Source organism: Equus przewalskii, chromosome 11 (genome assembly GCF_037783145.1).
Source record: "Equus przewalskii isolate Varuska chromosome 11, EquPr2, whole genome shotgun sequence".
Taxonomy (NCBI): Eukaryota; Metazoa; Chordata; class Mammalia; order Perissodactyla; family Equidae; genus Equus; species Equus przewalskii.
In genome coordinates, this window is record NC_091841.1 from 34,206,882 (window position 1) to 34,227,747 (window position 20,866).

Below are 20,866 nucleotides of genomic sequence, written 5' to 3' on the forward strand. Positions count from 1 at the left end.
GGAAAAGGACTTTCCACACTATAGCAAGCAACTCTCAGACACCAGCTGGGTGTCCTGCAGTTCAACTCGGCTCTGACACTGTCTACCTGGAGATAGCGTCAGATCCCACAGGTGAAGGGCTCCGTCCTACAAGCCTGCCCCCAGCTTCAGACTCCAGCCACAAGTCCAGGTTGTCATCTGTACTTCTGATGGAGTGGCTTTGAAGCAGAGGTTCCCACAACCCCCTCCTCAGGTTCAATTAAGTTGCTAGAGCGGCTCCCGGAACTCAGAAACATTTACTCATAATCACTGGTTCATAATAAAAGGTTGTAACTCAGGACCAGCCAGCCGGAAGAGTGCACAGGGCAGGGTGTGGGGAAGGAGCGAGGAGCCTCAATGCCCTCTCGGGGTGCCTTACCTCCCCACTTTCCACGTGCACCACGAGCACCAACCTGGGAGCTCTCTGAGCCCCTTCCTGAGGGTTTCTGTGGAGGCCTCATCATGGGCACAGTTGATGAAATCGTCGCTTTGGTGACCTGCATCCCCTCTCCCCTCCCCAGAGGTGGAGGTGGGGCAGGCTGACAGCCCCAGCCCTCTAACCACGTGGTCGGTTCTCCTGCAGCCCCATCCAGAGGGGGTCCAGTCACCTCCTTAACATGGCAGAAAACACCTTTCTGCTGTCATCATGTGACATGCCAAGGGTTTTAGTTCTGTGCCAGAAATGGGATGAAGACCAAATGCACTTTTCTTATTAGAAATCACAAAATCACAATATCTCAACTGGCAAGGCATCATTCTGGCCCCTCTTTCACATGGGGCACATGGGGGCCAAGGAAGTGGGGGCTCCAGACGCAATCAAACTGAAACCAGCTCAACACAAGGGTGACACAAGGGAAGCCATATTGTAGAAAAGAGACCATGTTGTAACTTTGAATGACCTCTGACTAGCTAACCCAGATGGATCTGCACCCTCCAGGAGATCCACCTTTTCTGTGGATTTTATGACCCCTGCTAGTACATATACCTCTCAGCTGCGATAAGACAATAACTTGGTTCTTTTGAGTTCCTTAGGAATGTGATGACCCCCCAAACAGAGAGTCTATGCTGATAGCCATCATCAATGCAAACTGAAGGATCTGATGTGGCAACTCCCAGTCTGTAACACCAGAGGGTCAACATTCCTAACCCCTCCCCTATAACCCACTGGCCTAAATAACTGCTTCAGGAATCTGGGCCCCCCTTAAGATGGTTCTTTTGGACATTAGTCAGCCATCTTCCCTCTTGCTAGCAAGCTGTGATAACATGCCCTTTCTCTGCCACCATCTTGCCTCTTGATGATTGGCTTTTGTCTTGCAGGGAGCAGATTGTGCCCTTTGTGCAGTATCAAAACTCTCAGGGGGGCCCCGGCCCCTCCCAGCAGATGTTCCCCACTTCCTGGATGTGAACTGGAATAGAAATAAATGGTGGTGGGCACATCCTCACATTGGGTCTACAGCCTTCTGGGTCAGACCTGTGTAGTCTGATGGGCCAGGTGGAGTTGTCTGGAATTACTCCCCACTACCCACCCTGAGAGGGACTGAAATAAAAACCAATATCCCATCCTGGGAAGAAGAGCAGAAAGTAGTGCCACCCTCAAATCCTAATGGGTTCAGGGGTGCTCACCACTGGAAATCTCCATTTTCATCACCCTTCTGGCCCCAAGACCCAGATGGACCCTGGTGGAGACAGTGGTCCACTGCAGATCAAGCAAGGGTGAGCCCCAAGTATAGCTGCTATGCCAGACACGGATCAACTTGACCTTGGGGCTGTGGTCTGTGGACAGTGATCTGGCAAAGGCAATCTTTCCCATCTTGTCTCTAACCATGTGGGCCGCCAGCTGACCCGGTGGCAGAACTGCCCATCACAGCAGGGTTGTGTCAGACCCACCAATCAGAGCTTCAGGTGGCCCAGCAGCGATGCTTATGAGGATGGAAGTGGAACATTCCAGATCAAACAGGCAGGTTGTCCTGACCCTGTGTCGTCCACCACTGCTTCCCAACGCCGGTCCCTCTGTTCACGCCTGGGACTGCAGGGGCAACCCCTTGGGACCAGATGATGGAGAAGGAAGGATTCCCAGCCTGGTTCTCCATGATCAGCTCCGTGTTCAGCAGAAAGCTGGACACAGCTGGAGCCTGAACTCCAGCCCCCTCAGGGGTGGCCTGAACATTCCTGGGAAGGCAAAGTTCCCCATGGGCAGATTACAGCAGGGCCCCGGCCATCCTCTTTGTGTGGGGAGAAGTGGACACGGAAAGAATGAACGTGGAGACCTGGACATAGAGAGGCCAGTGGCAGCAGAAGAAAGCATGGAAGGTGGGGACAGGGGGCTGGGATGGAGACCTCAGGATGCAGGCAGAAGATGGGGATGTTACAGAGCCTGAGATGTTACGTGTTACTTTCAGAAGAAGATCCAGGTCCCGTGGCCTGGCAAATGGCCTGTAGCAGAGGAGTTCAACTTCCAGGAATTTTGTGAGTCAATTCTGAACATAGCCATGATTAAAATTAAGTCCTGGAAACTATCAATCACTGACATTACATGAGACAAAAGTCATCATTACCCAAACACATCACTTGGCAACTCTTTCACCACGTTTTCCTGTTCCTTTCATTGAGGTTATTTAGGTCTCCTTTACCAGCCACGTGGCAAAGAGCTGCACCAGGGTGGGCCGCTGCCCGTCGCTTTCCACTGCAGGAGCAGGGGCCTTGTGCTGGCCAGAAATGGCCCACGGTTGGAGTGTTGTCCCAGAGACACTGGCAAGTGTGGCCCTCAGGACACTGAACAGGCAGCAGCCCTCCAGGCCTGCAGGCATCTGTCTCTGCCCCTCACTGACCGCCCCCGACGCCAGGCTCCAGGGACAGGTTCCCTCCCTCCCTCACCCGGACTGCCACGTGTGCTGCTTTGGCTCAGGCAGACAGGCCAGCCTTCTGGGTCAGTGTGGGTGCAGCAGGAACACAGAGCCACACTAGGTATTTCCACAGGGAGGATGTGACATAGGAATGGGTGATAGGGAACCCCCGTAACAAGAGACTTTCACATATTTAGGTAATGGGGTAACTATTTGAGTTCAAAACTGTTTTGGTTTGAACTAAAAAGCCTGACTTATGGCTTATCAAACAGACATTGCACATCTGCTTAACGGTTAAAGCAAAGAAAGTACTTTCTCAAGATAAGAATGCAGACTCCCCTCCTACTCCTGTTGGTACTGGCCTGTTTGTAATGCTCCATTAGTCCCTTTCCTAACTTCAGGGTCATGTTGATCTGCTGATTTGCAACTAAATACTTCTTGAAACTTTGAAAATGTATCCCCGGTGTGTTTAAGGTATGTTCTTTGTTCTAAATGGATGTAAGACTGAAAATGACGCTTCCCTGGAACACTTTCTAAGGCCTACCCAGTTATAATCCTTACTCTGACTCAAGTAAAACTCACTTCATTGCTCTAATCTAAAGAATGGCTATTGGTTATCTTGCATCGACAGACAGCTGTTTTGGGGCAGCCCCGGGGTGGTAACTGCAGGAAGCAGCTGACACCCTTGAGGGGAACCCAAGGAAGGGGTTGAAATGATCAGACCCTGGAAACCTGGAGCAGGCCCAGGGCCTGAGGCCCAGACCTCTGGGTGGTGTGAGAGCCGCAGGGGCACCTGGAGGCTGGTCTGGGAGCCTTGACACAACTGGGCCTCCAGGCAAAGGCGACAGCTCCTAAAGGGACAGTGCAGGCCTGGCCATGGGCCTCCCACACCCTCGTCCTCTCAGGTAAGGACTGCAGACAACAAGGAGAACAGACGGATCCTTCAGTCTTAAAGAGCCGTGTCCTGGCTGCTAAGCTGACCTGACTTTCTCCCTGGGAAGGGGGCACAGGCCCGCCAGCGGAGGAGCCATCCTGACAACACTGGAGCTTCACCCTGTAACCACCCCAATGACACCTACGGGAAATGATAGGGACCAGAGGGAGGAGGGGGGTGGGGCTGCACAAGTATGCTGGCCCCGTGCTCCAAAGCTGCTGCCAAATGCCCTGGAGTCATCCTGTCTCTCACCACAGCCGCCTCCTCACATCACAGAGCGCCCAGAGTTCCTGTTCCTGGGGGACCCTGGGGAGAGGGCCTGGAAGGCTCCTTGGGGGCAGGCAACACAGGCTGCTGGGTCCTGACCTGCAGCCAGGAAACACCCAGACCCCACCTGCTGCCTAGACTCAGAGCCAGAGCAATGTCCTGTGGCCCGAGAGCGGGCTCTTCTTTTGTGATGCAAGTGCCTCACTTCCCCTTTAACTGCTGAGGCATCTGCTCAAGGAAGTCTATCCGGAATAAACAACTGCCAGCCACTCGGCTAGATAAAGAGCCAGGGGACCGCCCCCTCCCCAGGCCCCCCATGAGTCTCCTTTGTTTTCGATCCCGTTGACATAACCAGCCTTTGGGCTGCTCGTTTGGTTTTCTTTGTGTTTCTCTCTTCCTGTGCTTTAAATTCCTCCTCTTATGTTTTAAAGTCACCAATAGAGAGTGAGCCCTGGAAACTCTAGACCCCTCCCTGGACCCCGATTGCTCTCTGTCTCTCTCTGGCCCCAGGACTTGTAAGTAATAAGCTTTTTTCTCCCATGTTTCCTGATGGTTACTGCTGAAGGGCGTCTTGCAATCATAAGAACCATGAGGGCTGGTCCAGGGAGGGGAGATGTCTGTGGAAAGCTCAGCAGGGTCCAGGTGAGTACCCCCAGGCATTGCTAGCCGATAGCCTTACCCTCGGTAGGTGGAGACGGCACAAAAGGACAACAGACTTCAGAGAGGAGGCGTGGGACTGCCCAGGTGTGGGCTCTGGGGGGAGGACTCCCTCTGGGCCTGGAGTGTGGAGTCTGAATGAGGGCCTTGTGGGGGCCCTGGCTGGGGAGAGTGAGGTTCTGCAGCAGGCTTGGGGCTGGGCTGCGGGAAAGGGTGGATGGCTCCCAGTCCCCAGGGCTCATCTACACCCCTGAAGGAGGCGGGTCAGTAGGGACAGGACCAGACCTGATCGCCTGGGACAGGAAGCCCCTCTTAGACCACAGCCCTTCCTCCAACCCTGCCCTAGTGTAATTTGACACTCAGTCATTTGTTCCGCCCTCCTGGTACCCAGCCAATTCCCGATTTCCCCAAAGCCAGGAAAAGGAAACTTCAGAGAAAACGAAACTACTGGGGAAAGAAAAGGCCCACTGAGCACTGTCCAGTCGTCCGGACCGCTGCTCGCTCCATCCTGGCACCATGAACCGCACTTTCCAGACCTTTGTCAGTGGCGCCCACACTGGTGTCCCCCCGACCTATGAGATGCTCAAGGAGGAGCATGAGGTGTCCGTGCTGGGGGCACCGCAGAGCTCAGCTCCCGTGACGACCACCGTGATCAACATCCACAGCGAGACGTCTGTGCCCGACCACATCGTCTGGTCCCTGTTCAACACGCTCTTCATGAACTGGTGCTGCCTGGGCTTCGTGGCCTTCGCCTACTCCGTGAAGGTGGGTGGGTACGTGGGGGCATCTCCAGAAAGTGTGTGTCAGCATGTTAGGTCCCCACCCAGATGGCACCTGGGTTGTGGGGGGCCTTGTGTGTGTGTGTGTGTGTGTGTGTGCGCGTGCACAGATCACAATGGGGCTGCATGAGGTGCATGGCCATGGCCAGGGTCTGACTTTGTCCCCAGGACTCCAGGGAATTCCTCTACTGACCAAACCAGAAATTACATCCCTCAGACTCAGGATGGGGCTCCAAGGATCTCTCGGAAGGAACAAAGGGACTCACAGGGAACGCTGCCCCATTGCGGGGCGAGCAGCCAGTGAAGAGGCCAGAGCAGAGGGAGGAGGAGCCTGAGGCCTCCTGGAGAGGCTGAGTCTGTGAGGAAGGAGATGGAGGCCCAGCTGGGAGGGCCCACGGGGCACGGTGCTGCTCAGGCTCCAGGGGACGGGACGGGGTGGCCCCATCTGGGTGAAGGGCAGGTGCAGGCTGCTCTGGGCAGGGACCAGGCAGGGAAGGACGTGAGTCGCTGCACCTGGCTCTCCCAGACCCCCTCCAGGTCCCTCTCACTGTGTCTTCTCCCCCAGTCTAGGGACCGGAAGATGGTGGGCGACGTGACTGGGGCCCAGAGCTATGCGTCCACTGCTAAGTGCCTGAACATCTGGGCCCTGGTCTTGGGCCTCTTTCTGAGCACTGGATTCATCGTTCTTATGGGATTTACCTGCCTGACACTCTACCAGATAATTGTAAAGGCCATGCAGGACGGCAGAGGCTACTTCTAGCTGCCCATGGGCACAGCCCCGTCCCCATCATGCCCTGCTGGCCTCACATGCTGGGGCTTTGGCCCTGCCCACTTGCCCATACCCTTTTCTACAGCAGTTTTTGCAGACATACCCGTCTACACCTGGATTCAATAAAGTGCACTTGCCTGTGACAGTGCTGTGTTATCGCCCTTCATGAAGGCTACCCTGGGGGACGGGGGGGCCTTCCTGACCACTGTGGCTGGGATGGGGGTCACCTGATGTGGATCTGCCCAGTCTACCTCAGGAGGTACTGTGGGCCCCTCCTACCTTGGATGAAGCCCTTCCTGGACTCAGAAGGGCATGTCTGCCAGGCTCCTGTGCTCGTCTCCCCACACCCCTGTTATGTACCCCGAAAATCAGTGAGCTAACTCTAGGAGGCAGCTGGAAGATTGGGACCTCTAGGATGAGCCATGGGAGTCCATGGGGTGCCCCTCTCCCTGGGGGTCCCACGTGTTGGAGTACTAGAGAGGGACAGGTCCAGGAAGGTGGATCTGGCAAAGGCAGTCTTTCCCATCTTGTCTCTAACCATGTGGACCTCCAGCTGACCCGGTGGCAGAACTGCCCATCACAGCAGGGTTGTGTCAGACCCACCAATCAGAGCTTCAGGTGGCCCAGCAGCGATGCTTATGAGGATGGAAGTGGAACATTCCAGATCAAACAGGCAGGTTGTCCTGACCCTGTGTCGTCCACCACTGCTTCCCAACGCCGGTCCCTCTGTTCACGCCTGGGACTGCAGGGGCAACCCCTTGGGACCAGATGATGGAGAAGGAAGGATTCCCAGCCTGGTTCTCCATGATCAGCTCCGTGTTCAGCAGAAAGCTGGACACAGCTGGAGCCTGAACTCCAGCCCCCTCAGGGGTGGCCTGAACATTCCTGGGAGGGGAAGGGCCCCCATGGGCACAGCTGCAAGCCAGTGACGCTCATTGGGCACTTCCCCCAGAGGGACAACACGTATTCTGATGCCTCCAAAGGGCCTTCCAAGCTCCAGATCTGAGGGTCAGCAGTCTTTGCTGGACCTCAGTGCACCTCAGCTTCTCCTGCCCCATCCTGCTTCCTTCCTCTCCCTTCCACTGGGCTTGACCCCAAGAGCTATTAAATGTCCTGCACACGAATCTCCTTCTTGGAGTTTGTTGTCCAGGGAATGTGGCCTGGAGCAAACTTGCAGGGCCTTATTAGCAATTGCCATGACTTTGGATCTCACTTGGTATGAGGTGAGAGCCAGTGCAGTGTTCTGAGCAGAGAGGGGGACACGACCTGTCTTCCAACAGGATTGCTCTGGCTGCCACACTGAGAGTGCCAAGGGGAGTGGCTCTGTTAATCCAGCAGGAGGTGAGGTTGCGGTGGGGGTGGTGAGATTCCACCTGTCCTGGAAGGTGGGGCCAAATGGACTTGGTACAGGGAGCAGGGGGCAGGGGTAAGCTAACCCTTTTGGCCTGAGCAGCTGGGTGGGTGGAGTCACCATCACCTGTGATGGGGGAGACTTCACCGAGGAGAAGTGATGGACTGAATGTTTGTGGACCCCAAATTCACATGTTGAAGTCCTAGTGACTGCTGTGACGGTATTAGGAGGTAATTAAGTCACGAGGGTGGAGCCCTTGTGATAACTTCTTATAAAAGAGACCCCACAGAGCTCCCTAGCCCCTTCCACCTTGTGAGGACACAGGGACCGCCTGCAACCAGGAAGAGGGTCTCGCCAGAACCTGTGCACACTGGTGCCCTGATCTTGGGCTTCCATCCTCCACAACTGTGAGAAATAAACCTCTGTTGTTATGAGCCACCCAGTCTGTGGTGCTTTATCTCAGCCCAACTGACTAAGACAGGAGGTCTGGGGTCGGAGCCTGAGGTCTCTTCTCGAAGAGTTAGGTTGCAGATCCCACCAGCCTCCTGCACCGAGCAGGCACTTGAGGGGTGAAGTCTGGCCATTGGACATAACATGAGTCACTGGCACGTACACTTACAGCCAAGCATCCACTGGACCCTGCAGAGAGAGATGAGGTCAAGAAGAGCCCTGAGCTCACGCCCCCAAACATCTCTGGACTGGGGAGGGCAGGAGGAGTCGGCCAAGGAGACTGAGAAGCAGCTGTCTGCCCGCGAGGGAGGAGGGCAGGCCCTGCACTGGGTCAGGAGAGCTCATCGCAAGCCTGACAGCCATGATAGCCTTGTGGCTGGTCCTGGGGGCCTCCCGCAGACCTGCACATGCCACACCCCCTCGCCTGCCTTCTTCCCTGCTGTTTTCTCCTTGCCTCTGACCCTGCTGTGGCCTGTAGCCTCCCACTAGCACGTCAGCAGGGACTTTTGCCTTTCCAGGCTGGGCACTACCGACCAGAAGGTGATGAGGGCACAGCCTGAGCTCTGCGTTCTGGGGCTAGAAGAGCTGGGGTTTCAGCAGCCCTGGTCCTGAGGAGGGGGGCCTAGCCCACGCCTGGTGGGCTTCAGCCCTTCCCTGACGCTGAGGCAGCCTGGTACCTGTACCCATGGCCCTGAGGTGGATCTCCAGCTCCTTTTGGCCACGGGGAAGGGGGCTCTGGTGGGCAGTCTGCAGCGACTACACGCCCTGCCCAGCAGCCTTTGGCGGCGTGAGGGGAGAAGGTGTGCAGGTGGGGTGGTATGCTGCCACTGCACGCTCACCATCAGCAGCCTTGGGTGGGAGGGCGCCTTGGGGCGGGGCTTGAGGGAGGGAGGGGTTCTGATGGGGGTCCGCGGCCACTGAACGCCTCCCAATCCTTGCAGCCTTCCATGGGAACTTGTGCGGGTGGGGGCCGCTGGCGGAACGCAGGAGCATAAGGGGGCCGATGGGGAGAGATGGGGACGGGGGCACGGGACGGGGCGGGACAGGGGGGTGGGGGGCTCGCGGGGGTACGGGCGGGCCGGCGCCCGGCTCCAGGCTGTCATTTGTCGTTATATTTAGCGTCGGCGCTGGCCAGCCCGCCGTTGGGGGCAGGGCTGCGGGCGCTATAAGCGGCCCGGGGCGCCCACCCTCGAAGCGGAGTCTGCGCGAGGCGGAGACGGCGCTGGAACCCATGGACACGTCGTACCCCCGCGAGGACCCCCGGGCCCCCCGTAAGGCGGACGGCGCCGCGCACACGGCCCTTGCGCTGGGGGCGCCGCGCTCCCCGCCTCGGGACCACCTGATCTGGTCGGTGTTCAGCACCCTCTACCTGAACCTGTGCTGCCTCGGCTTCCTGGCGCTGGCCTACTCCATCAAGGTGGGCGGGCGGGGTGCTTTCTGGGGGGCTTTGTCGAGGGGGCCTAGAGCGTTTGAGGGGGCTGCTTGTAAGCTGGGGGCAGGGGAGGGGTCTCTATGGGGTTTGGTGGTCACTGGGGGGCTGCTTATCAAGTAGAGGGAGGAGGGGGTCTCCAAGGGGAGCTGCTTATCAAGGGGCTACTCCCTGGGGACGGCGGGCTCTGCGCTCTGCAGCTCATGAGGGCGTCCCAGGCCGGGTGCTGCTCACAAAAACGAAGGGGCTGTCCTCAAGGGAATCTAGTCCATCCAGAAGAGTCGAGTCGATGGGGGGTTACCCAAGGGGGCCTCTTTCATCAAATGGGGGCTTTTCACATGCTGGGGGTCTTGTGAACAAAGCCCCCTACCTTCAGCTTCTGGGGGGGTCTCAGCACCCCAGAGGACTCCCCACTTGGAGGGTCCTTGCAGGCTGAGGCTGGCCTGGGATGGCCACTGGGTCCATAGCTGGAGTGGGAGGAGACAGGGGCCCCTTCCAGCTCCTCTTAGGCTGAGGTCCCCTAGGACACAAGGGCCCTTGGAGGGCCAAGCCCCAGTGTCTGGTTGGGGGCTGTGAAGGGAGTGAGTCAAGCCCAGGGCAATGTCCCCTCAGGCCACATCCCTCCATCCAGAGTTTGGGTCCAGCATGGTGTGGACCCAGTGGTTTCCTGGGGTGCGGGAGGCAGGCCCCTCGCCCCAAGCACAAATAGAGACCTGGCCCTGCCACTGGTTTGCAGGCCCGAGACCAGAAAGTGGCTGGAGACTTGGAGGCAGCCCGGCGTTTCGGCTCCAAGGCCAAGTGCTACAACATCCTGGCCGCGATGTGGGCGCTGGTGCCGCCGCTGCTGCTCCTGGCACTGGTGGTGACTGGCGCCTTGCACCTGTCCCGGCTGGCCAAGGACTCTGCTGCCTTCTTCAGCACCAAGTTCGACGACTCAGACTATGACTGACGGGCTGGGCCCTGCCCCACGTTCTGACCCAGGGCCACCGCCCCCCAGGGTGCCGCCCCGGGGGCTCCACCCTGACCCCACCACAGGGCCTGCTGCCCACTGCCCTGGCCTGGGCACCCTGAAGATCCCCTTTGGATCCCAGGGGCTCCGCTCTAACCTTAATGGCCCTGGTCCCCTCACTCCCTGCCCCGCCCAGGCCCCCCGCCCCACTCAGTCCCAGCCTCGGCTCCTGATTAAAAGTGCCTGGTTCCAGAAAGTGCCTCCTGGGCCTTGTTCCTGCTGGGGTGGGGGAGGGCGTCTGCCTGAGGGGGGCTACCCTAGGGACCACCGCAGCCAAATCTGCTTGCACTGGCCCCCACATCGATGGTGGGACATCCCCTTCCGTCCCCTTGGCTGTGTGCTGACTCTCCCCTTTGCTCAGGCTCTGGGTGGCCTGTGGCTTCTGGGGCGGAGGCGCCTGAGTATTTTAGAGTCAAGTTTGGGGACTTGGGCTGTTGCTCTCTGCTGCCTGCTGGGCCTTGTGGTTTGGTGGCCTGTCCTCCAGAACGGGTGTGGTGTGTCTCCCTGATCCCGTGTGTGTGCCATCCCAAAGGCTGTGTGCACCCGTGTTTGTGCATGTGTGTGCATACAAGTGGGAGCCCCTGGCCACTGAGATTTCTCGCCTCGTCCTGTGTGTTCCTGTCTGGGTCGGGTGTGTGCTGACCTCCTCTTTTGGGTCGCTCTGTCTGTCCCGGTGACTCCTGCATTCCTTTAATTCTGAGAAGTCTCAGTTCTGCAGTGGGTTCCCTCCCCCCTGGATCAGGGGCTGGACACAGACACACGAGCACACATGCACGGTCACATCGTCATCCATGCACACATATGCCATACACACATGCACATGATCACCAAGCCACACAGACACACAACTGTGAAGAGAGGGGAGACTGGGGACTGAGGACATTTTCTGAGTGTCCTTGGTGCTGGGTGTGTGTCTTTGTATTATTCACTTCCCTTGTGCAGCCCCCCACCAGAACAAGCAGAGCATGGCAAAGTTGGGGGGGTAGGTTGCTAAACAGATGCACACAGCCTGTGTGGCTGGGGTGAGGCCCTGGGACTTGCTGTGGCCAGGTCAATGATAGGGTAGCTAACTGCAGGGCCTTAACCACAGGGCAGCTCAGGATTTGGAGCACTCCACCCAGGGTCCCTTTCCAGCCCACTGTGCCTGGGCTGAGGATGGGGGCCTCTGTCTAGCTGCTGTACTTGAAGCCTCCAGAGTACCCCCTCCTGTGACAGCCAACCACCAGCCCAGCTGTCCCTAGGGTGCCAGCAGAGATGGTGTCCTGGCCATATGCCAGCCGGGTGCTGGGCCCAACTGGACAAAGGACAAGGGCAGTGTGCCAGTGCCTGGACCAGGATGGAGACAGCATGCTGACCCTGAATGCTAGGCTGGGCCCAAGAAGGGATGAAGCCGTGCTGGGCGCACATTCTGGGAGCGGGGTCAGCCTGTGTGTGGCTGGGTCCATTTCCGCAGGCATGGGATGGTCTGCCAATCCCCACATTTGGTGAGGGGAGCGGAGATTGTCTGTCCCATGCCCCGGTGCTGAGGACCAAGCGTGTGGTCACGTCAGGTGTGGGGGCAAGTCACGGGCAGCCCTCACTGCCCAGGCTGTCTCCTGGGCATGCACTGCGACCTTGCCCCGCCCCTCAGAGGGCCGCCCTGCTATGCATCCAGGTGGCTGCTCACGGGTGGCATGGCCAGGCAGCAAGAACCAGGCTATATCAGTCCTGTGGGTGCAGGGCCACCTGCCACCCATCTTGAGGCCTGCATCCACGTCTGGTCCAGGGCTGCAAGGGTAAGTGTCTGCTCCACAGGGACAGGTCCCAGCTGCCGTGCTCGGCTTTCGCAGACCAGCCTGGGCCTTTCCTCCACAGCCATGAGTTGAGGGAGAGCCTGTGGGCGCCTGGGCGAGCCCCACCAGGATGCTGGCTACATTCCCCGAGGACACAGGCCCTCAGGGAGCCTGCAGTGACAGGCATGCTGGTTGGCAACGTGGCCACATTCCCTCGTAGGCCAAGCTGTCCCCCATGCTGCTTGCTGCAGCAACACAGCCCTGGGATCCCCACTGCCTGCACCCACCTCCTTCCTCTCTCCCGCTTTGTCCATCACAGTTCCTCTGCCTGTCATCTGCTTCTCGCAAAACAGGGACAACGATGCGCGGTTGGCGGGAGTAGAGGGCGGGAAGTGGAATGTTTGCCTGCTCCACGGGAGGGAAGAAGGAGCACACCAGCTCCTGAGAGCAGACGGAGCTTTTCCCAGCAGCAAACTTTAATTCCTCAGGCTGACTTGGCGCAGCTGGCACAGCCCTCACCAAGATCTCGGCAGCAGATGCCATGTCACCTCACTCTCGGGCCACCCCCAGGACCCAAGTTTGACATGCCAACTGAAGGGCCAGCTGAGGCCCCAGGAGGAGACCTGGGCAGGGCCTCCAGCCATAGGCAGCCTGCCCAAGACACACGGGCCCAGGCCCGTGGCCTTTAACCCATGCACACTTCGCTGCGTCCTTCTGGTTGGTCAGAGGGAAGATGCAGGGTCTTGCTCCACACCCTACTCCCCTCCCTTCCCGCTGAGGAAAGGCATGTGATGGAGCCATCCAACCTGACAGAAGTGGCCCAGAGGCCAGAGGATCCAAGGACTGAGGATGCTGAGTCCCCACAATAGCCCAAGAGCACCTGGACCCAGCCATGCCTGATGCTCAACAGTGCAACACAGAAGTCCCTTTGTGGTGAAGTTGCAACTGAGTTCTGAATAATTCCACAGGGACGGAGTCCCCTTCCCCACTCCCTGGTCCCGCCATCCTCCACATCAAGGCCTCCACATCGGGCCCTGCACCTGCCTCTGCCTTCTCAGCAGAGCTGTGGGCTTCTCCCCACCCTGTCCTGTAGCGTCCTGGGGAAGGGGCACCGAGGGATGGCAGGCACAGATGTGGCTGGTGTGGGAGGTCGTGGGGAAGCCACTCAACCAGGGGGTTTAAAGGACTGGGAGGGGCTCAGGCTAGAAGAAGACAGTCATGAACTTTGGGCTGGAGAATCTAGACTTTCCCTGGAGCCCGTGCGCCTGGCTGCCGGGTGGAGGGTGGGTGGCAGGGGGGCGGCAGGCCAGGAGGGCATTGAAGAGGGGCACCCGCAGAGGGAGTGGCCAGAGGAGAGGACCCCAGAACACCCCTGAAGCCGACAGCCCTGGTCATTCTGGGGCAGCACCAGGACAGCTTTGAGTGAGCGACTTGGTGGGGCTGGAGGGCCCAAGGGTGTCCCAGAGAAGGTCCTGCGGGCTCTGGGGCTGGAGTCTAATGTCTTCAAAACACTCTCCGAGCAAACTCTTGGAGCAGAACCTGCTGCTCCTGCTTCCTACGAGAGTGACCTCTGTATCCGGCCAGCTGACCAGGGAAAGGAGACCTGGTTTCCTGCAGGGAGAGGGAACATCCTAGGGGAGGGCACACGCCCAGGGACCACCCTGGGGGCCACACGTCCCAGACCCCTGGGCGAGTCTGGGGGTAGTTGCCTACCTGGGGGCAAGGGGAGCCGAGCCAGTGATGGCCACAGCTCAACCTCCAGCGGGGAGGCCCCAGGCGCTGTGGGGGCCATGACCTCAACTGTCACAGAGTCCCCGGAGAAGGAGAAGTCAAGCTTGTTCCCCTGGTAGGAGACGCCAGAGACGGACACTCCAGAGATGCCCGCTGGACACAGTGGGTTGAAAGTCACCCCGGCCCTGGTGATCCTGGGGGCGGGGAAGTTCTGTGAGGAGGGCGGGTGGGGGCAGGTGACCACCCTCTGCCAGCCACTGCACTCACCTGAACCCCGTGAACCCAAAGAGTGCCGCCTGCAGGAAGCCCCCCATGCCCGTCAGGAAGTTCACCGCGCCCGACCCGTCTGCATTCTCCGTCCAGACCTGCGGGGCAGGCAGTCAGTGCTGAGACCCCCGGACACTGGCCCTCCGGAGCCGTCATTGCTGCTTCCAGAAGCACCCAAAGTCAGGTGGGAATCGCCAGGGTGGTGACCCTGCTGTGCCCTGAGGCTGGGCTCTGCCTCCTCCCACCCAGGGGCCCAGCAGGAGGCAGGCATGGTCAGCTTTCCGGTGGCCAGGCTGACCTTGAAGGGCTCGGTGATGTTGGCAAAGCTCCTCTCCAGGAGGTCACGGGCCCGCCTGGCATCCTTCAGCTCCAGCCAGCCCACGGCAAACATGCTCTGGGGTCAGAGGTCAGAGGACATGCTGAGGGGAGGCCCACTGTGTGTGGAGGGAAGACTGAGGCCAGTGCGGCAGAGGGCAGGGCTGGGGCCACATGAGGACCACCACCCACACCCCACAGTCTCCTTACCCAGGTCATGGCAGGGCCCTGGGGGGACGTCACAGACTCATAAATCTCCAGGTTCGTCCTGCGAACACAAGGGCTCAGGGGGAAGGGGACGGGGTACCCCAGCAGCACGACGTCCGCCTGCTTCACCTCCTCTCCTAGGGGGGGCAGGCACTGCTGGTGGGGGAGGAATGGGGAGGGTGGGGAGAGGGGGCAACACAGGTCCTGAGGGCGGGGAGACAGGGCCATGAAGGAGCTCGAGTCCACTCACCCAGCTGATACCCATCAAACTCAGGGTGGAAGTTCTGCTCTGGGTCAAAGGGCACCTTGATCTTATCAGCTACCACCAGCCACCGGTTGGGGACTGGCTTACCCAGGTCCTGGGCCAGGGCAGCAGCAAAACGCAGGCTAGGGGAGCAGGTAGGGAGAGAGGGCTGCAGCCCAGTGCTCCTGACTGGCCTCCTGCATGGTGGAGGTGGGGCGGGTCCTTGGGTCTGACCTGTTCTGGACCAGGACGTTGGTGTACACAGAGTTGTTGACTCCTGAGTGGTATTCGTCGGGAGGCATGACTCCTAGGCAAGTGAGTGCAAGATGGTGCTCAGTCTGGGTCTCAGGGACCTGCCCCTGATGCCAGCAGCCAGGATGAGGCTGGCAACACCTGGGGCAGGAATCACAGGTTGAATCTGGCAGCATCCACCTGCTCCCTTCTTGTTACCATCAGCCTTCCCCTCATCATCCACCCCCCATGACCATCGGCCCTCCCCCCATCATCCACCCCCCATGACCATTCATCCTCCCCCCATCATCCACCCCCCATGACCATCGGCCCTCCCCCCATTATCCACACCCCCCATGACCATCGGCCCTCCCCCCATCATCCACCCCCCATGACCATTCATCCTCCCCCCATCATCCACTCCCCCCATGACCATTCATCCTCCCCCCATCATCCACCCCCCATGACCATCGGCCCTCCCCCCATGATCTACACTCTGGATGACCATCTGCTCCCCCACATTTGCCCTCACCCGTGCACACCTTCTCTCCTCCCATGCCCATCCTCCCTCATCCCATGGCCACTGCTCCCCCATCAACATCCCCCCTCTGCCCATGACCACTCTCTCCTCTATGACCATCTGCCCCATGCCCATCTCTCTTACCCTCATGACCATCTTCCCTCCCCCCAGTTCCTTGCCCCCTTTTGACCACCTACCCCCCATGCCCTCACCCCTCAGGTGGTAATTCTCCTCCTCTGGGCTCCACTCCACACGGCTACACCAAAACTCAGCCACAGCACTGATCACGTCCCAGCCACCAGCCTCTTGGAAGAGCTGCAGGTCCTGGGGGAGGAAGAGGGTGGGACAGAGGCCACAGCCCCTGTGACGCTAGTTCCCACTGGGTCACTGCATTTCTTGCCAAAGCCCACACTTCCGAGTGCCCAGAAATGAAGGCCTGGCTCCAAGATGCTTCACAGGACTGGCTGCAGGCAGGAAGTCACAGCGGGGTAGGGGAGCATGGCCACACCGGGGTGGATGGTCACACCTGGCAGGCACACTGACACCTCACCTGGGTGATGTGGTAATACAGTTGGAAGGCCAACACTACTGCCCCATTGACGTGGACCTCCTGGGCCCCGTAAATGTCCTCAGGGCAGACCTCCAGGCCAGAGCCCGCGCTCTCCCAGGCAAACTTGGCTCCCTGAGGGGTTGGGGGGTTGAAGTGGACTCAACTCTGTTCTTGGGGGGTCAGGGGTAGCCCACCCACTTCCCCATGTTCTCAGCCTTCAGCTGGGGAGGGCAGACACAGGAGGGGGAGCCATCTGTTCTGGGGGCCCTTGTCATGGCCTGCTGGCTCTGACAGCCCACTGCATGTCCCCATCATGGGCCAGGTGGCTTCTGCCCAGTTTCCACTGTGTGCTGACTCCTGGGGCAGGGCAGTGAGGGGACCCCAGCTGGGTCCCAGGCAGACTGGTGCTCCCACCTCTAGGTTGCAGACAAGGGGATGCTGCTGAGCTCCCTTAAGAACCCACGACGTTCCAGCCCCACCCAGAGAGGGGGCCTGGGGTGAGGGGTGCAGGCCCAGGAGGGGTGTGGGGATATCAGGCCCTTCGGGGGCCCTGTCGGTTGGGTGCCCAGGTCCCCCTCACCTCGTAGCCCAGGTTCCAGGCGTTGTCCAGGGCCCCACCCAGCGTCCGGATGCGGTACTCCAGGAGGGCCCTGGCAGCCTCTGGGTGGAACAGCAGGATATTCGGGAACATCCACAGATCCTGAGACACAGCCGAAGGGTCCCTGTTCTGGGGTCTTTCATGTCCTCCTCTCTCCCTGCCTGCCCACCTTCTGCCCTGCGGGCATCAGAGCCAGCACCACTTCAGGCTGCCTCCTCCCAGCTTCCTGCTCTGCTGCCCACCCAGGTCTGTCTCAGGCTCCCCCACCTGCCCAGCCAGATGCCTCATCCTCAGTCCAGAGCTTCACCTCCCCAGCAGGCTCAGGACCCCTAGGGGCTCAGGCCAGAATCTGGGCAGAGGCAGCCTGGTGGGAGCCTGCTCCGCTGCTCTCTAGCTGCCTGACTTGGAGTGAAGGACGCAGCCCCTCTGGCCTCACCTGTGCAGTGGGCCACAGGACGGGTTTTGAGAGTCATCTGGTGACTCGGGAGCAGCACCCTGGACCCCGCCACGCCCAGCGGTCACTGCGTCCCAGTTTTTCCTGCCCCCACTTCTATCCGAGGCCTCACCCTCCTCCACCCATAGGCCATTCAGCAACCTCAGGGGTCTTTCCAGAACACACGTCTGTCCATGTCACTCCCCAGTTAAAGTCTCTGTGGCTCCCTCAGCACCCCCTAAACTGCACTTGCCCTGGCCAGGTGCCATGTGCTCTCTCAGCTCTGGGCCTTTGTACCTTCTGGAACCCACACCTGAATCACTATTTGCCACCAAACTTGTACATATCCATCAGCTGAGACGCCTTCCCTTCTGCCATGGCCCCAGTGCTTCTTCAACCACAGCCCCCATTGCAGGGAGGGCAGAGGCAGCAGCTGTGCCTGTGCCCTTAGTTACAGGGGCCTCCACACCTACGTGCCGCCCAGCCTGTGCCACTGTTGGGGGTGGACGGTTGCACACCTGGTCCCAGAAGATGTGGCCCCAGTAGCATTCCTCACGGCTCCCGTTGGAGAGGCCCCCAGGGCTGAGACCGTGGCAGATGTATCCTGGGGCCCCGGGCTGGGGCAGGGTGCTGAGCAGGTAGTAGAGGGCCCCACGCAGGGCCTGGCGCAGGGGCAGGGGCCCGACCACATCTAGGCCACAGCCTGCCCAGAGCTGGGCCCAGGCCTGGGCATGAACGGTGTACAGAGCACCCCTGCCCTGCAGCTGCTGGGCCTCGGTGAGGCAGGCCTGGGCCTCAGCCTGGCTGCCGCCCACCACAGTCAGGAACTCCCAGGTCCTGTCCATCTCGCCTTCCCCCAGTGTCAGCGCCGGGGGCACTGGTGTCCACAGCATGTGCACCTCCTGCAGCAGCCCCCCAGGCTGCTCAGGGGTGAGCGTGTGGCCATACATGTACCTGCAAGAGGGCAGCCGTGTCTGAGCAACGAGCTCCCTCCTTGGGTCACCCAGCCTGCTCCGGGACCCTCCTCACCGGGCTCCCTGGAAGTCAAGACCCAGGTGCAGGTCCAGGTCCGGGCTTTCTGGGGACATGGCTGCCCGCAGCACTACCGTGATGGGCCAGCTCCCCGCAGCCACACGGGTGACGGACACGCTGAAGGCCAGGACGTGAGGCAGCGTGCGGTGGGCATAGATGCGCTGGGAGGCCCGGAAGCTGGGGCCCTCCAGGGTGTGCAGGAAGGAGCCTGGCATGGGGGGGGGCAGAGGGGAAGACAGGTCATCCACATCCCGCATCCCCCTCTTAGGGTTGAGGACCGTTACAAAGCTGCTGGCCTTTCTGGGCTGAGAGAGGAGCTGCCTCTCCCCTCAGTGCCCCCAGTGCCCTGTCTCAGGTACGGCTACACAGGAAGCCCCAGGCTCCTGCCCCTCCAGGGCCCGCCTGGCTGGAGGCCTTGCAAGGCCACCTCTCGGGGCCTCCTTTCTTTTGCCAGTCGGGCATCCTGAGTTAGGAGGTGCAGGGATGGGACTGCTGTGGTCCCCCCTCACCTGGAACAGTGGCTTAGGGGCAAGGATAGACGTTGGCTACCTGTGTTAGTGTCCAGGACAAAGGTCGTGGTCAGCTGCTCTCCTGCCCCTGCAGGGGCCTCCAGCCGGACGTTGAGGGGACTGGGGAGAATGGCCCGGTGCGTGTCTACCCCAGCCCCATTGTACACGCCACTCACGTGGAGTACATCATGATACACACGTGTGCCCAGGTATGCATTGGTCACAGTGGCCAAGAGCCGGGGGTCACTGGGCAGAGAATGGGCAGTGAATACGGTGGGGTCCTCGCCAGCATCCTCCATGGAGAGGCTTGCTCAGCACAGTAGCCTAGAAAAGGGAGTGGTCAGGGGCCCCCACAATTGGCTAGGCCTCCCTGTCTCTAAGCCCTCAGAGCCCCCTTGGAACTTGGCTGAAGCCCCCCACAGATGGTGGGAGTGTGGACCCACCTAGGCAGTCCCGATTTTCCAGAGCCCCCACTTTCAAGCCACCTCAGGAAACACCTCCACCCTCAGAGATGCTGGACCCCCTAACACTGATCTCCCGGGACCCAACGGAGGCCCCAACTCCAGCCCTAGGACCTCAATCCTAACCTTTCGGCTCCCCCCCACCACCGCCCACACCCCCACCAACCTCACCCCCACGAACCCCAGCCTGTTGGTGGGAAGTGAGGAGGCCTCAGCCCAGAGGAGGTTCGTCCTCAAGGTCAAGGGCCAGGTTGGGGGTGCGGGTGGGGTGTGCACAAGCGCGCTTGGGGCGGGGGCTGTGGAGGCCAGAGTCCCGCTGGCCGGGGGAGGAGCCGGGCTCCGGGGGCAGGCTGTGGGGCGCGGCCGGCCGGCCGCGTCTCTGGGGCTCACCGCGACCCTGCCGTGTCCCTTGGCTCCAGCCGGGGCGGCGCTGCCCGTCCAGGGCCGGAGGGGGTAAGTAGCCTGTGGTGCCTTGTCGCCGGAATGCCTCGCCGTCCCCACCGCCCCCAACCCCGGCGGCGCAGGGCGGGACCAGCAGGACAGGCGGGGCAACTGGACCGCCACCCCCCGGGCGGGCCAACTGGACCCTCCCACCTCCGGGGCGGGGTAACTGGACTCCCCCACCTCTAGGGCGGGCCAACTGGACTCCCCACCCCCAGGGCGGGGCGGGGGAGCTGGGCCAGAAGCCTCTCAGGCCGGAGGCGGGGTCACCGGCCCGTGGGACAGGCTGCAAGCCCCCACCTCCTCACCCGCGAGGCTGCGTGGGTTCGTCTGCGGACCTGGTGCGTCTGCTGCACCAATCGGACTCGCAAGAACCTGCAGTGAGGAGCTCAGCGCCGATTTTGACCACGAAGAAGTTCAAGGGTGGATCTGAGGGGTCCGGGGCCCCCTCCTGTCTCGGCTCCTCCCTCTCTGTGAGCTCCAGTGCCCCTCTTTAGGAGAGATGGCGCTGGCGGTCCACCTCCTGGAGACGCCTCTTTCCCTTTGTTCCGACCCCAGCCTCTTCTGGCCTCCCCTCCATCTCCCCACCTGCCCGCCTGCCCTCCTGGACGCTCTGGGCTCGGCCCCGGGCCTGTCTGGTCCTTGTCGCTGGCGCCCTAGTCTGAACCAAATGTCTGTGCTCTGACCTCTTAGTCCAGCCAGAAACACTTAAGTTCAACATGTCCCCTGGAACCAGCACTTCCTGCAACCTCCCCAGCACAGGCGACGGCGACTGCACCCTCCAGCTGCTCAGACCGCCCCCCAACCCAACACCCACATGGATCCATGAGTCCTGTTGGCCCCACCTTCCAGGGCACGCCAGCTCTCACTGTCCCGCTGTGACCTCTGAGACCAAGCCGTGCGGCGAAGTGCATGCTCCCTGCTCCTGCTCTGCCCTCTGCAGGCCTTGTTAGCCTGCAGCCACGGCCCCCACTTCCGCGGCTGTTCCCGCCGTGCTCAGAAGCCCGTAGTGGCACCCACCTCACCCCAGCCCAGGCCGGCTGGCATGC

The 20,866-nt window shown here is 60.5% G+C and overlaps 3 protein-coding genes across 29 annotated transcripts; 2 read left to right on the forward strand and 1 right to left on the reverse strand.

Moving 5' to 3' along the window:
* The first annotated feature begins 3,539 nt into the window (after positions 1-3,539).
* Positions 3,540-6,410, forward strand: LOC103561338 (interferon-induced transmembrane protein 1-like). 6 transcript variants are annotated; one of them, XM_070564599.1, is made up of 4 exons: positions 3,540-3,766; positions 4,628-4,704; positions 5,111-5,484; positions 6,064-6,410. In XM_070564599.1, the coding sequence occupies exons 3-4, from the start codon at positions 5,236-5,238 to the stop codon at positions 6,256-6,258; spliced, it is 444 nt and encodes a 147-aa protein (XP_070420700.1). In that variant the 5' UTR covers positions 3,540-3,766; positions 4,628-4,704; positions 5,111-5,235; the 3' UTR covers positions 6,259-6,410. The 6 variants fall into 6 exon arrangements, with proteins under 6 accessions (XP_070420700.1, XP_070420701.1, XP_070420698.1 ...); XM_070564600.1 differs by having other exon boundaries at positions 3,596-3,766; positions 5,133-5,484; XM_070564597.1 differs by lacking the exons at positions 3,540-3,766; positions 4,628-4,704 and adding an exon at positions 4,277-4,577 and having other exon boundaries at positions 5,133-5,484.
* A 213-nt stretch (positions 6,411-6,623) lies between these two features.
* Positions 6,624-10,702, forward strand: IFITM5 (interferon induced transmembrane protein 5). 6 transcript variants are annotated; one of them, XM_070564593.1, is made up of 5 exons: positions 6,624-6,940; positions 7,548-7,608; positions 8,587-8,868; positions 9,188-9,485; positions 10,234-10,702. In XM_070564593.1, exons 4-5 carry the CDS (start codon positions 9,300-9,302, stop codon positions 10,444-10,446), a joined length of 399 nt encoding a protein of 132 aa, XP_070420694.1. In that variant the 5' UTR covers positions 6,624-6,940; positions 7,548-7,608; positions 8,587-8,868; positions 9,188-9,299; the 3' UTR covers positions 10,447-10,702. The 6 variants fall into 6 exon arrangements, with proteins under 6 accessions (XP_070420694.1, XP_070420695.1, XP_070420693.1 ...); XM_070564594.1 differs by having other exon boundaries at positions 6,860-6,940; positions 8,587-8,876; XM_070564592.1 differs by lacking the exons at positions 6,624-6,940; positions 7,548-7,608 and having other exon boundaries at positions 7,622-8,868.
* Positions 10,703-12,732: 2,030 nt separating this feature from the next.
* Positions 12,733-19,988, reverse strand: PGGHG (protein-glucosylgalactosylhydroxylysine glucosidase). 17 transcript variants are annotated; one of them, XR_011524025.1, is made up of 14 exons: positions 19,767-19,988; positions 18,956-19,239; positions 18,404-18,614; positions 17,893-18,328; positions 16,924-17,043; positions 16,344-16,475; positions 16,006-16,117; positions 15,277-15,349; positions 15,049-15,185; positions 14,802-14,935; positions 14,575-14,670; positions 14,277-14,374; positions 13,992-14,121; positions 12,733-13,889 (listed from the first exon to the last, which is right to left on the reverse strand). XR_011524025.1 is itself a non-coding variant. In XM_070564584.1 (14 exons), exons 2-14 carry the CDS (start codon positions 19,212-19,214, stop codon positions 13,834-13,836), a joined length of 2,076 nt encoding a protein of 691 aa, XP_070420685.1. In that variant the 5' UTR covers positions 19,215-19,239; positions 19,767-19,988; the 3' UTR covers positions 12,733-13,833. The 17 variants fall into 17 exon arrangements, 10 of the variants coding, with proteins under 10 accessions (XP_070420685.1, XP_070420682.1, XP_070420686.1 ...); XR_011524028.1 differs by having other exon boundaries at positions 13,992-14,203; positions 14,277-14,434; XR_011524024.1 differs by having other exon boundaries at positions 16,924-17,118; positions 19,767-19,935.
* Between the last annotated feature and the right edge of the window lie 878 nt (positions 19,989-20,866).

What these genes read in the sequence shown, in the direction of transcription:
- LOC103561338 (XM_070564599.1), top strand. Translation starts at nt 5,236, where the DNA reads ATGAACCGCACTTTCCAGACCTTTGTCAGTGGCGCCCACACTGGTGTC. An exon ending in CCTTCGCCTACTCCGTGAAG is followed by an intron (nt 5,485 to 6,063) that starts GTGGGTGGGTAC and finishes CTTCTCCCCCAG; the next exon opens with TCTAGGGACCGGAAGATGGT.
- IFITM5 (XM_070564591.1), top strand. An exon ending in CGCTGGCCTACTCCATCAAG is followed by an intron (nt 9,486 to 10,233) that starts GTGGGCGGGCGG and finishes ACTGGTTTGCAG; the next exon opens with GCCCGAGACCAGAAAGTGGC.
- PGGHG (XM_070564581.1), bottom strand. Translation starts at nt 19,214, where the DNA reads ATGGAGGATGCTGGCGAGGACCCCACCGTATTCACTGCCCATTCTCTG. An exon ending in TTTGGGTTCACGGGGTTCAG is followed by an intron (nt 14,204 to 14,276) that starts GTGAGTGCAGTG and finishes CCCCGCCCCCAG; the next exon opens with GATCACCAGGGCCGGGGTGA. An exon ending in TCGGCTCCCCTTGCCCCCAG is followed by an intron (nt 13,890 to 13,991) that starts GTAGGCAACTAC and finishes CTCTCCCTGCAG; the next exon opens with GAAACCAGGTCTCCTTTCCC.